At 37.1% G+C, this 14,779-nt stretch overlaps 1 protein-coding gene across 12 annotated transcripts in view; it reads right to left on the bottom strand.

Annotated features, from left to right (window-relative positions):
* ldb1a (LIM domain binding 1a) overlaps positions 1-14,779 on the bottom strand; it is a 38,178-nt gene that overhangs the window by 7,250 nt on the left and 16,149 nt on the right. For 8 of the 12 annotated variants that reach the window (XM_016467774.1, XM_016467773.1, XM_016467776.1 and 5 more), the window contains 6 exons: positions 4,280-4,382; positions 4,045-4,089; positions 3,407-3,482; positions 3,076-3,181; positions 2,750-2,922; positions 2,318-2,440 (listed from right to left, as the gene is read on the bottom strand). In XM_016467774.1, coding sequence (XP_016323260.1) covers positions 2,318-2,440; positions 2,750-2,922; positions 3,076-3,181; positions 3,407-3,482; positions 4,045-4,089; positions 4,280-4,382 — 626 coding nt within the window. Of the gene's footprint in view, positions 1-2,317; positions 2,441-2,749; positions 2,923-3,075; positions 3,182-3,406; positions 3,483-4,044; positions 4,090-4,279; positions 4,383-7,585; positions 7,910-14,779 lie in introns of those variants that run through there. The other 4 variants (XM_016467778.1, XM_016467780.1, XM_016467783.1 and 1 more) reach the window with 2 other exon arrangements.

Below are 14,779 nucleotides of genomic sequence, written 5' to 3'. Positions count from 1 at the left end.
TGATGTATTTCCTCAGCGACCAGCACGGATCAGCTCCAGGCATGACGAAGCGGATATTGTCCTCTTTTGGAAGGCCAACCAAAGTAGTTTCGCTTTCACAAAGAAAAACACACCGCCTTGACGACATGGCGGCGGCGGCAACAACAATACAACAGCGAGAATAAAAGTTACACCTTCTTTTGTTGCGTGAACGTTTGGGCGGCGTTATGCAAATCTTCCCACACAGTGACGTAGACATGTGGGGGCGTGTTAGAACGAGCCGTTTTAGGTAGGCATGGTTGACTTAATTTTTATAAAGAATATCTCTTTGGATTTGAGACTTTAGTCTTTGCAACTTTACAGATCTTCTTTATGCACCAAGAGCTTGTAACACTCCAAAGAGAAAGGAAAAATTGAAATCGCATCATATGACCCCTTTAAAACGTCTTGAATATTATAAAGTAAAACAACAAAAAAACAGCTGCAATTATCTACAAAACTAAATTCTAAGAATGGTCTGAATTAATGGCAAAAGCACCATTTAAAAGTTTGGGGTCAGTAGAATTTTTAAATGTTTTGGAAAGAAGTCTCTTATGCTCATCCAGGCTACATGATCAAAGATGGTAATATTGTAACATATAACTGCAACTTAAAATAACTGTTTTAATATATTTTAAAGAGCAGGTCATATGGGTTTTTGAAAAATATCTCTTTTGCAGTTTATAACGTAGCTATCCTTAAATGAAAACATTCTGCAAAGTTGTTAATCAAAAAAGTGCATGATAAAGATATTGTCTCTCAAAAGAGAGAGTCGATTCTGAATCGCCTTAACGAGTCGTCATATTTTCGAATCTTTTGCCTGTTACCAGTATACGTCACTGTGTACATACACATTTGCATAATCCCTGCCTGCCCACGAAATACGAACAGAGTCTGACCTGCATACAAACACTTCCGCTAGTTAGTGTGTTTACATCATGTCAAGAAGAGCTTTGTGTTTAGGGATACCACAGAAATACAATTTGAACCTTTTGTTGTGTGCATGTCATTTTACCAAGGACTGCTTCTCTAATCTTGGCTTTTATCTTTGTCGGCTTCTAATCTTCTTTATTTGGACGAACAAGCTCTCCGAACCACAACCTGTAAGTACGATTTATACGTTATGTGCACATTTTCAATTGAGTGCTCAAAATATCAAGATTTTTTGGTAATATGTGATGTATACCTAGTGCAGCTTTAGGTTTCCAGTGTTTATTTTGCTGCACCGGCAGTTATAGGGTTAATGCGGGAGAGACGAGCGAGTTAAGTTAGTTAGGCTGGTGCGCCTGTGATACAGCTGTTCCGCGTTCTGATTAAAAGTTAAGACACAGAGAGTGTCTTTTGTCTGTCGTTCTTCAAACATTACAGTAGTCATATTTTGGTTTACAAACTGTATTGTTTCATCAGTTAGTCACGTTAGTACTCGGCTAACGTACCCACCATTATTGTTTTAAGTGTTTAACGTTACAGTTTAGCAGCTAAACTTTAGCTGTGGGCACGATTCGCTTGCATAAATGTTTTTGTATTTTATGCCATTATTTTAAGAACGGATTGGAGCACTATATTATTGTTTTATGTAAAGGTGCTTTGGCAATGGTAGCGCTCGCTAACTTGCTCAAGGACTTCTCTGTGTGCCAATCACAACAGGCTGCTTGGCCAGCTGACCAATCAGAGCAGAGTAGGCTTATGGAAGGGAGGGGTTTGCTCCGAACTTGCTTGGAACGAATCGTTTCGAAATCATTGGCAAATTACTCTTAAATGTATATTCTGAGAAAATGACAATGTTTTCTGGCCTTAGATGCATTTAAACCTGTTGTAGAGGACTCCAACACAATATTAGGACACTCTAAAATACCATATGACCTGCTCTTTAATGTCATAAAATCTAATTTAATATATTTTAAAATGTAATTTATTCATGTGATGGGACAGCTGAATTTTTAGCAGCCATTGCTCCAGTCTTCAGTGTCACATGCTCCTTCAGAAATTATTCTAATATGCTGATTTGGTGCCCATGAAATGTTATCATGAATGTTTGTGCTGCTTAACATTTTTGTGGAAACCGTACTAACTTTTTTCAGGGTTTCTTGATGAATTAAAAGCCCAAAAGAACTGCATTTATTTGAAATGTAAGTATTTTGCAGCATTATGAATAAAAAAAAAAAACAGTAATATAAAAACAGTAATTTCGTTCAAAACAAAACAACAAAAACTTCCTGACTCCAAACTTTTAGTAATGATGTGAATAGATGCTGTAGCAACAAAAACAAAACAGTACGATTGAATATCCCAAACTCACATGCATTGCCAGGATGCTCCTCGGCACGACCTCTCTGTGCTGTCTGATGCTGAAGTGCCATGTCTTAATACGCATCATGTCATCAAACATAAACTCGAGGTACAGTCTGCCCTCCACACACACCTAAGGAGATGACAGGACTTCTCAGTTATGTCAAATGGCAATGGTGGAGATGGCCTGCTATAAACTTGACTGTTATGTTCTTATTGCAATGCTTATTTAATGGAAGCACTCTGAATTCCATTTGAGTTAATGTATGCCTTCTCTGACACCACGTTCACTTTGAAAAGGAAATGAACGGGCAACACATAAAGGCTATTTTTAGGATTTATTTCTGATAATAAACTGCAAGAAGTGAGTAGTATAATCGTGGTCATACCAAAGGATATGCTTAGTCAATGTTTTAAAACTGTACACAGAGGAAAATGATACCTGTGTGAACATGGGTTTGCCGTTCTGTGTAACCATGGTGCACTGATCACAGTCCAGGGACACAAAGTTATTGTGGAAAGACTCCTTGGGATGTTTCAGCACATAGAAGAGTTCAGTGGCTCCACCCTCAAAAATACTCCTGAAGTACCGAGGGATCAACGTTCTACCAATAGCTGGAAACATGATACAATTTTGGATTCAGTTACACGGGGAATACCAAAATATAAATGCATTTCCTTATGTCTCTGTCTATATTTGATTATTCAAATCAAATTCAAATACAAACATTCAAATCACTGAAGTGACTTTACAAAACGGAACATTACTATATCGTTTGGGCCCATCTTCCAGACAGAAAGTGATCGTCAGCATTGCATCATCTTCGAAAAACTCTGTAGTGAACGCATCCCACCACAAATTGTCACAGTCCTGCTGAGAAAGCACAAAAAACACTATTCATCTATAATCTTAATTAAAATAAACTTAAATTAGCTAAACAAGCAACATTTACATTGCAAGTTTTTGCATGATTTGCATGCATGCAAACAAACAAACTACTGTTTCCATTTCAGCAAATGAAAATAGGATTTCTGTTACTCCCTATTAAAATGTGTGTACCATGAATACTGATGAATGTGATAAAGTGTTTTTTTTTACCTCTGTCCAATTCTGTAGTCTTTTGTTGAGCTCAAATATTCTGTAGTCTGTTTGATTTCCAAACGGTGTGTGCCTCCTGTAACATGACATTATTATAAAGCTACTGAGCATCCACTACCACTCAAAAGTTTGGGGTCAGAAAGATTTTATTTTTTCAAAGAAATTAATACTTTTATTCAGCAAGACTGATAGGAAAAGTTTCTTGAGCAGCATGATTTCTGAAGGATCATGTGACAGTTAAGACTGGAGTAAATAAATTACATCTTAAAATACATTAAAATCGAAACAGTTATTTTAAATTGTAATAATAGTTCACAGTAATTGGTGAGCATAAGTAACTTCTTTCAAAAACATTAAAAAATCTTACTGACCTACAAACTTTTGAACAGTAGTGTGTATGTGCATTTAAATAATATATTAAGAAAAATTATACTTTTCTCAAGAAAATAATGAAATAATATGAACAGTATTTTACAAGGCAGAGCAGAGTCTGAAAAGGCTTGCGACAGTTTATAACATGCAGTGAAACCAAAAGCTTTTTTGTTTTAGTACATCCACTATGTATTTACACCCTGCTGTCTGTCTCCTGAAAATACACTGCTGTAGACAAAGATGTTAGCTGCCAAATAAGTACTTACCCTATTCCAGGCTCCATGTAAGACGGGGGATACATCGGCATCGGACTGAAATATAAGGGGAATAATGAAGAATTTCAAATAAGCAACTTTCATATTACGTATCTAGTGTATTATCAGTTTACTTTAGATAGATGTTAGCTAGATGTCAAGCAACTGTTACTTTAAAACTAGAAAATGGACACACACACACAGTCTTCTTCACCATGTAAAACAATAATCACAGCATAAGTCTCACCCCACATCTCTATCCAGCATTGCACCTGGGTGAAATGGAGGGAAGGCACTACCGTTGGGGGGCTCCTTTGGGGAGTACAGCTTGAAGGACTTGGACGAACAGCCTAGAATAGGAAACAGAAAGATAATGAGAAAGAGAACACCACTCAGACATACAGTGCCTTGCAAAAGTCATTTTTTTCACATTTTGTTATGTTGCTGCCTTGTTAAACTGCTTTCCATGCACCATAATGGTAAAGCAAAAAAATGGTTTTTAACATCTGTGCAAATGTATTAAAAATAAAAAACCTAATTGATTCCATTGCAAAAGTACTCATACCCTTATCTGAGACAGTTGAAATTTAGCTCAGGAGCATTCATATTACTTGTAGATGTTACTACACTTTGAGTGAAGTTAACCTGTGGCAAATTCAATTGAATGGGTATGATTTGGAAAGGCACACACATCTTAATTAAAGGTCTAACAGCTGATAATGCATATCAGAGCAAAAACCAAGCCCTGAGGTCAAAAGAACTGCCTGTAGAGCAAACATCACTGCAACACTCCACCGATCTGTGCTTTATGGCGGTGTGGCCAAACTCAATCCTCTCCTCAGTGTAGCCACATGAAAACACACTTGGAATTTGAAAAAAGGACCTAAAGGACCCTCAGACTCTGAGAAACGGTATTATCTGGTCTGATGAACCTCAATTAAAAACATCATGTTTGAAGGAAACCAGGCACTGCTCATCACCTGCAGAGTACCATCCCAAAAGTAAAGCATGCTGGTAGCAGTCTCATGCTGTGGGGCTGTTTTTCAGCGGCAGGGACTGAGGGACTCAGAGTAGAAGAAAAGCTCAATGCACCAAAAAATTGAGATAGCCTTAATGAAAACCCAGTCCAGAGCATTCAGAACCTCTGACTGGGCAGAAGGTTCACCTTCCAACAGGACAATGACCCTATGCACACAGCAAGAGTGGCTTATAGACAACTATGTGAATGTCCTTGAGTGGCCCAGCCACAGCCTGGGCTTGAACCCAATCAAATATTTCTGGAGAAACTTGAAAATGTGCATCTGCCCCATCCAACCTGACAAAGCTTGAAAGGTGGAGAGGCGAGGTGAAGAATGGCAGATAATTGCCAAATGATGATGAGAACAGCTTGTCGCATCAAACAAAAAAGACTTGAGGCTGTAAAGGTGCTTCAACTAAATATTTTATATGAATACTTATGCAATATACTTACTTCAGTTTTTTATTTTTAATACATGTACGAAGTTGTGACAATTCTGTTTTTGCTTTGTCAGTATGGTGTATGGAGTGTAGATTGATGCAGAAAAAAAGTAATTTAAAGCAGTTTAACATAAGGCAGCAACATAAAACGTGAAAAAAATTAAGGGGTATGAATACTTTCGCAAGGCACTGTAACAGACTGTACATTATATCTACAAAATACAGACATTCACAGAATATACACAGGCCTAAAAACACATCCAGTACAATTCTGATGCATCATATGACTTCATCATAACATCAATCTTTTTTTTTTTTTATAAATAAATATAAGAAGACTCGAGTTATTCTTGTTCACTGTCAATCCTTGCAATTAGCTTAGTGAAATGCATGCTGATCTGAGACTGAAGGAAATGGTACCTTAAATACTTCATTATCTCTCTAAAAAAATTTAAATGATAAAAATATTTTTAAGATAGATAATCCGCCCACACACTGGTCAGCAAACACCATTATGTGATCATGTGACATTGTAATTATTTCCCTGTAGCTTACATTCCCTGGGCAGACGTGGCCTTTTGGTTAGTGTCGAAAGGTTGCGGATTCGAGTCTCAGTACCAGCAGGGATTGTAGGTGGGGGGGAGTGAATGTACAGCGCTTTTTTCCACCTTCAATACCATGACTGAGGTGAGACCTCACTGAAACCCCAACTGCTCTCTGGGCGCTGCAGCAAACATGGATGTGTGTGTTCACGGTGTGTGTGTGTGTGTGCACTTGGATGGGTTAAATGCAGAGCACAAATTCCAAGTATGGGACACCATACCTGGCTACACGTCATGTCACTAACTCACTCATACTGTATATAAGGATTCATATAACTCCAGTTAGTGCTGTGTAATTCATGTTAACTGAAACAGCAAGCTAAAAGCAACAACCACAAAAAATGCCGAACAAAGACTAATCTAATGCAATGCACAATTCAGTCCATTATTATAATGCAACATTATCCATAAAGTGCACTTCATGATTCTTGCACATTTGTGTCACTATAAAGGCTATACGATGGAAATAAAAAGGAAATAAAGGATGATCCCGTACCTTTTGACTAAGGAATTTCCATGATTGTGCTCATGATTTCTTATGTTATGGATATTTGATTAAATAATTTGAATTTAGCATAACAAGAAACATTTATATTCACTATAGAAATATCCATGACTTTTCACAATATTACATTTCCCTGATCTTTGCCAGTTTTGCATGGCAGTCAACCAGAAAAGCTGGAAAAATGATGCATGGTCACACATACAGATCTTCCATTCTACTAGTCTGATGCACCATCCTGTCAATGTTGTGGCTCTGAGTTTTAATAATCTGCATAATATAAAATAAACTAAGACATGCACATTTTTTCCCAACTACTCTCTTTACATTAGAGCTGTTTTTTAAAGTGTATGTGAGAAATATAATGCGTTCATTCTCAGTCATGTCCTTAAGAATTACACACACTATTTAGACTAAAGCTCACACTAAATTTACCATGTAGTTGGTAAATTTACCAATAACATGTTTTATAATGCTATTCACACACAAAAATAAAAAAAATATGATTTTATAATTTATGATTATAATTTAAATCCATTAAAAACAGATATATCAAATGACTGTATTTAATGCCTATTCACACAGATTAATAGTAGCGACTTCATCCTCCTCTCTCTGTTGTTGAACATTTGTGCTAAGCTACTATTAAGGTGTAGCCACACTACTTAATACAATTCATAATAAAGTGCATTGAACCATTATTAAAAGACACAGCACTTAATTCAAAACACGTATTGCTGATTTATTTTTAGCAACTGATTCCTAGTAAGTCTTGATATTTGTCTACTATACTATAACGACAAACTTGATAGCCTAGCTTAGCCAGGCCTGGCTCGGAACACAGGCGAGGCCCTGCACAGGTTCGCTGGTTATTTCAACAGCGTAAACAGCATCACCATGGCGACGCAATTCAACGCCTTTATTTTCACGCTTTCTCGCTTTAAAACGAAAGGTTGCTGTGAATGAATGTTGCACTGAAGCACAAGCGCACCTGCAGGAATCCAAGCTGGAATTCGACTCGCTCTCCTCCCGGTGCTCCCTGTTTATAATCCCGGTCTGTCGGTCGCTGTTCTTAAAGAGAGGTGAGCTGAAACATCAGTCCCTTCAAACCATGGTGGTGTGCAAAAAGCCGTTACAAAATGCAGCTTCAGCGCTGGTAGTAGACTTTGTTAAACGGGAACCGGACTCAAGGGGGTAACGAGGAAAAGTGCCCGTGCGACCCTTTGTTCCTGTTCATGAACAATGGTACAGGCCCTTCTTTCTCTCCTATCCGTGCAGCCCCCTCAACACTCCCTGCTCTGGTGGAACATCAACCCCTCGCGTTCCCCTCCAATCAAGCCCACCCCTCCCCCAGCCCGGACACACTCTACTACTGCCCGCACTAGTGGTCCACCGATATTGTTTTTTTGACAGCCGATGCCGATATCTTGGAAAGCAGAGTGGCCGATATAAAGCCGATATAATTTTATTTATTTTAATTAATTAGTATTTAAGAAATTTGAAATCATTTGAAAATTGATTAAAAAATAAATGTGTTAAATAAACATACTTATACTTTAGATGACAAAGTATTTTTCACAAATAAATTAATATTTAATAAAAATATAATTAAAAAGGAAGTAAACACTGTAACCAACAGGGCACTAAGTAATCTGGGACGTTTGTTTGCATTGGGAATCATATTTTTTTCAAATAAAGCCAAGGTAACACTAATTTTACATACAGCACACAGTGAAAATGACATGAATATGACAGTGGGCAAATGCATAAAGCGCAGCATAATTTAAAATCACGAGTTTAAAGTTTGTCGATCGCGCGTCTCCAGTGAGGCTGAACTCTCCTCCTGTCCACATTCAATTCACACGGACCGACCTTCATGCAGAGTACACGCGATCATGCAGGATACACATGCACACTTCACAAGATCTCACAACTGGATCTGACTAAGTTTGCAAGGTTTTTTAAATTAGATGTTTATTAGACATTCAAAGATTTGTTTAAATGATATAAATGCGTAACGTTATTTGCTGAATGCTGATGGCAAACAAGAAAGTATTATAATGTTTGTCTTTCTATTACTAATAATATAAAAGCAATCGTTGTAAGACTTTTTGTATACGTTCAAACGTTCTATCTGATTATTAGACAGACTTGTATCCGTATTTAGACAGAACTGTTAACGACAACAGCAAACCAGAGGGAGAATTTGAGCACTGTGTGCTCAGGCGCTGCCGTTCTCACCGCCTCGAACGCATCGGCCAAACAGAAAAACTTATCGGCCAATGCCGATATTTTAAAAAAATGCCAAAACCACTAGCCCGCACCCTCATCCTGCATTCAGTACACTTCACGTCGAAAGCTTATACTGTACATTTGTCAAAAGGAAAACACTTTCGAGTTGACTACAGGAAATAAATAAATGAATGAATGAATGAATAAATAAATAAATATATAACACATGATTTAAATGAGCGCAGAGAGGATGCTGTTTACACCAAGTACACATCTTCTGAAGACCCTGTTGGCAATAAGCTCTCTAAAATCATTTATTTAGTTTGTAGCACTTAAACTAGTAACTTTGATAAATAAATTTAAAAATGCATAAAAACATCAGAATCTTTGCAAGTTAAATATTTTATATATTTATGTATAAAATATATATATATTCTATATGGACTTGAGTATTTATTCAATTTACTTCAAATAAAGTTCAATATTTGTGTTTTTCCTGTTAATTATATCAAAAGTATATAATTGGGATCAAAATGCCAGTTTTACTAAATGAAGAATGAGTTGAGTTTCATTGTAACATTTTTAAAAATATCTTCTTTTATGTTCCACAAAAAAAAGAAAGGCATACCGGTTTAGAACGACATGAGGGTGAGTAAATTATAACTTAAAATTAATTTTTGGGTGAACTGTTCCTTTCAGAATGATATAAGAGCATTCAAGTCAGAGGCTTTACTAAAGAATCTACAGTATACTAAATTGGCTTTGGGTCAAATCAGGACATAATGAATTCACGATAAATTGCTGTGGGTCACATAGGCACGTGTGATGGGTCAGACCCCTCCACTCCCTCAGATAGAACAACATCGCCCCCTGGTGTCATGAACGTGCATAAACCCCAAATCTTCTAAAGAAAAGAAACTATGGGCCAACTTCACGATTATACATGAGTGTTAAGGGAGCCACTGATGACTATATAAATTAGGGTGTGAAATCAGGATGACAGGTACCTCAACATGGGTCTGATAACTGATGGATCTAATAAGCTGCTTGGTTAAATGGCACATCCAGACATGCAGAACAAAAAAACGATTATAGCTAAACGTCCATTGGGGCCCTTGCTGAATTCATTTATTAGCTTTATGAAGCTTTATGAACGTCCTTCATCTGCAGTAGTGAAGCTGTTCTCATTTTAACTCCTCCGGTTTGAATGAAGGATTGCCTCTGTGGGAAAACTTCATCCTCCACCGACATGGCTGACAAAATCTCTCTCCCTGATGAGGCCTCTGCTTGCATCTGAGTGCTCCGGGGGCTCTTTGTTATGCCACTGCCTCATCTCTCCCAAACACAAGCACAGGAGGAGCCATGTGCCTCACGCTCACCCAAGGCTGCTCACAGCTACACGGCTGGCAGAGCGTGATAATGCTCTGGCGACAGACGACATATGTGAGGGCCATACTAACTACTGTGGGGGAATGACTGCAGTACAAATCATATCTAATGTCTGTCCTCTACTCAGAGGAATGTGCAGGACAGGAATTTCATGTGCTGTTCACAAAAGAAAGTCTACACTTTTGAATTTGTCATGAAATCGATGTAATAAATCCCAAGATTTAGATTAAGCATTTATATTACCGCACATGTGAATATTTTGTTTAGGGTTCCCACGATCTGTGAAAACCTGGAAATTTTAGGGACAGTCATGAAAAAGTCTCAACTCTTTCTATAGTCAATAGAAATATTTTATATTCTGAAGTGTTTCTTTGGCTAAATACTCTTTGTGAGATCTCTATCAAACTGTTTAACAAAACTGTTATCCTGTCCTCACAAACTGGAAAACTCATGGTAAAATCATGAAAAAGCATTGGTGAGAAAATACAGAAACTCTCATACTGTACATGCTAATATGTTGGTAAAATCTGTTTTTTTTTTTTTTTAATCAAAAATATTTCAGTACAATATTACAGAAGAAAAACAGAAATTTGATTATGAAGTTTATTATGAAATTTGAAGTTTTATCAGTTTTATTCAATAAAAAATATTGTTAATATACACTACATTTGTTTGATTAAAAATTGTGAAATATTTAAAATAACTTTTTTTATTTTAATTTATTTAAAAATATAGTCTATTCCTATGATGCTTATTAATCTAGTCAGAAATCTTTCTGTGCTTATTTGGTCTTCATTTCTTATTATTATCAATGTTGAAAACAGTTGTGCTGCTTCATAATTTTTGTTAGTTTTTGATGAATAAAAAGTTCAAAAGAATAGCATTTATTTGAAATAGAAATCTTTTGTAACATTCTAAATAATTTAATGTATCTTTTGTTAAATAAAAGTATTAATTTCTTTAAAAAAAATCTTACTGACCCCAATCATGACTCACCGATACCAGCAACAGACACCTGCCTCTGATTTTCCAGATGATGATGTTCTGATGACCCAGCAGGTATCAAACAGTCTCTTCAGACTTTTCTAACGCTTATGCTCTACAGGTGATTCCTTTCTTTTCATCCCAAACTACTCATTACCACCTAAAACTCGTACAAGCATTTGATTGCCAGAGACGTATGCAAAGCTGAGTGAACCCACCGGTGGATTAAACTGACTGGCTTTTTTGTTGCAAGCATCTCTTTAAGCCGTTAAATCACTTGGAAACACGCGTTGCACTGCTGTGAGAGGAAATAAGATGAGGGCTCTGAAATGCCCATGCTTAACAAATATACAGTGAATATTCTGCCTCCTGCTGCACTGCAGTGGCAGCTTAGTGGTTAAAGATGTGGCAAAGCACTTAACCTCAGGTCACTCCGTGGGGACTGGACCTGTAATAAATATACTGTAAGTCACTTTGGATATGAAAGTGTCTGATAAATGACTAATAAGTAACTGTGGTTTTTGTTGACTTTGTTGGCAAACACTCGATGCCATCAAACACCAATGTCAGACCTCAAAAAGCAGTGGGAGAAATACTTGATGAGAATGCTGAGGAAAATCAATGAGCAGTAAAACATACAGAGGAAAACACATTTGCTGTCATTGGGAATAAATCAGCTCTGGCACTTTAGGTGTTCCCTACATAAAATACACACTTCAGGTATATAGAGAGAGCATGGGGTCTGTTCTAATCATACTCAGTGTGTTTCCATTGGCATCAGCAGCCGCAGGGTCAGGTCATGGAAGTTTATTGAGGTCTCAGGGCAGGAGCCACTGAGCTGGAAATCATAGAGTAGCAAACAGCTGATCCTCGTCACTCTACAAGATACAGATGCCTTTGCTTACTTCTCATTTTATTACATTTTACATATTTAATTCATTTTATTACTGCAGCTCTACAATACACTCTTGCATTTACAATTGCTGATCTATACAGTTATTTGGCTCAACTACAGCAGCTGTCCTTTATTATAATTGCAAAACTACATTTTCTGAACAAAATATTTGCCCATGCAAAAGTCACCATCAGGGTGTTGGTATGCAGTGGCTAGGATGTTTTGGGTAGCTGCAAAGCAGTTTACTGCCCCAAGTAAATAGTCAACCTCTTTTAAAGATTCTCCATGATATTCTGGTTTCTAGATGGCTTGGCTTGTACCTTCAGAGTAAGTCTAGTCTATGAAAGAATTTCTTAAGGCATATGCATAGCTCCGGATTTTTCAATGACTTACTGCAAATTACTTAATAATTACACCAGTAGGTGTCGATACGTGACTGTATAAGTGAGTCATTTGATCGTCTATTAAAAGATTTGTTCAAAAACATGACTCAATCAAGAATGAGACATGGAATTCCGAATAGCTTAATAGCGTAGGCCTATTACTATTTCTGCAATATACGGTGAATATTTTAAGAGTAGCACGATGTGAATTCAAGTGTTTTCATGAGTCATTGATTGATTCACTCAAAAGATTCGTTCAAAAACATTGATTCATTTAGGAACTAACCATTACTACTGTGCGTTTCTGGCTTCGTTTAGCAAGTACGGTGGAGCGAAAAGTAGACAAAGTAACTGGTAATATTGTGTGTAAAATATAAGTTACTCAATATTAACTTCTTATTAACAATTTTATTTAAAAAAAATTAAAACAATATTAACTGTTTATTGAACTAGCAGCCTACATAATAGCAAAATCACATTTCAGTAGCCTACTGTTGCGATTACCTGCAGAAAAATGTAAATGTTGTGACCCATTTATACTGTGTGAGAAAGGTGTTTTTTTTTTTTCAAATGTAATAGCAAATTTTTTTTATACTAAGAAATCACAAAAATCAAGCGTAGCGTTAGTTCTGGCAGGTCACGTTCAGTAGGGGTTCAATCTGACCTGCCAGTGGTTGGTGGCAGCTGCCAGTGGCAAGTCACGTGACCTGTCAGTGGTTGGTGGTAGCTGCCAGTCTGATTCTGGCAGCTGCCAGTGGCAGGTCACGTGACCTGGCAGTATGCCTAAACAAGTTTCAGCAACCATACATTTTCGGCACATTTTGTGTTTTGTGCAATTTGTTATTGTGAACCTGTTCAGTTCTTTACTTTTACATGGTTGATGTTTTGGATTTTAGCGATTAAAGTGTTTAACTGACCGTGATCCCAACTGGTTGGTTATTGTCGCTTCCACTGGCCGCTCAGTCAGACAGCCGCAAGAGCGCTCCGAGTTTAACGCGTTCTCTACCACTCTCTCTACAAGGAAATATATTATTGTATGATTATTAATATATTCTTATGGGTCTAGTCTTTTAATTTGTCGACATTGTATAGAGGCTTATTACAAATAAAGTGCCCAAATGGCCGTGATCCCAAATGGCAGCTGATTGTCGCTTCCACTGGCCGCTCAGTCAGACAGCCGCCTTGTTCCAAGGCTTCTAATAATTTTATTCCCCTAGCTACAGTGGAAGGAGAGCAAAACACATAAATCTGCCATAAATCAATGGTTCCCGTCCCGACAGTGTACTGCCAGCTGCCAGGCAGCCAGTCCCTGCGGGGCTGCGAGTATAACGCGTTCACTCTTGCTGCAAGGAAATACATAATTTTATTATTATGAATGTATTCATATGACTCTATTCTTGATTTGAGTTTTAGGTGGGTTTATCCCAATTAAAGCAGTCAAATGACCGTGGTCACGACTGGTTGCTTACTGACGCTTCTCTTGACGATCAACCAGCCGCAAATGAGCGCTCCGGTCTGACGTGTCAGCTGATCTCATTCCAAGGAATTATTTTTCGCTGCACGTTTTACGCCTTTATATAAAAAAGGGCAAGCCGCAAACTTTAACGAATTTGTGCTGAGTCTTTCATGTTTTATCTTTAAACCGACTGTCATGTAATACTTTTCTTCTTTTTTTTCTTTCTTTTTTCTTTTTTGGTTTAATTGAATAAAGATATGTTGTTTGTACTTTTGTGTGTGTGTATCTATAGAGAAAGTCTCATGTAATGTTTTACTTTTTTGTGGCTTTATTATAATTGAATAAATATATAATTTTTGTACTTTTGTACAAGTTTTTTGTTAAGTGCCTTTGTACTGATATTTTTCGCACGCTATTGGGCCTATTCGTCATAATTTATTTAGAATCAGAATCAGAATCAGAAAGAGCTTTATTGCCAGGTAGGCTTGTGCATACAAGGAATTTGTTTTAGTGACATAAGCTTCCAGTACACAGAGACAACAACAACGCACATAAAAAAAAATATATATATATATATACACATATGTAAATATAAATAGACAAATATTGAAAAATAGATCGAAAAATAAATAAATTGTATGAACAGTTGTGCTATAGATGATAGAATGGAATAGAATAGAGTGAGATGCAGGGATGTACTAGGATGGAGGTGGTAACAAATAAATGGTAAAAAGGTTATTGCACATTTTTATTGCATAAAGTGGGGAACATTTAACTGTTCATGAGGTAGATTGCCTGGGAGAAGAAACTGTTCTTGTGCCTGGCTGTCCTGGTAAAATTTAGGCT

Source organism: Sinocyclocheilus anshuiensis, unplaced genomic scaffold (assembly GCF_001515605.1).
Source record: "Sinocyclocheilus anshuiensis isolate Anshui unplaced genomic scaffold, SAMN03320099.WGS_v1.1 scaffold292, whole genome shotgun sequence".
Taxonomy (NCBI): domain Eukaryota; kingdom Metazoa; phylum Chordata; class Actinopteri; order Cypriniformes; family Cyprinidae; genus Sinocyclocheilus; species Sinocyclocheilus anshuiensis.
The sequence above is the reverse complement of the archived record's forward strand: the minus strand, read 5'-3'. Positions and strand labels throughout refer to the sequence as shown.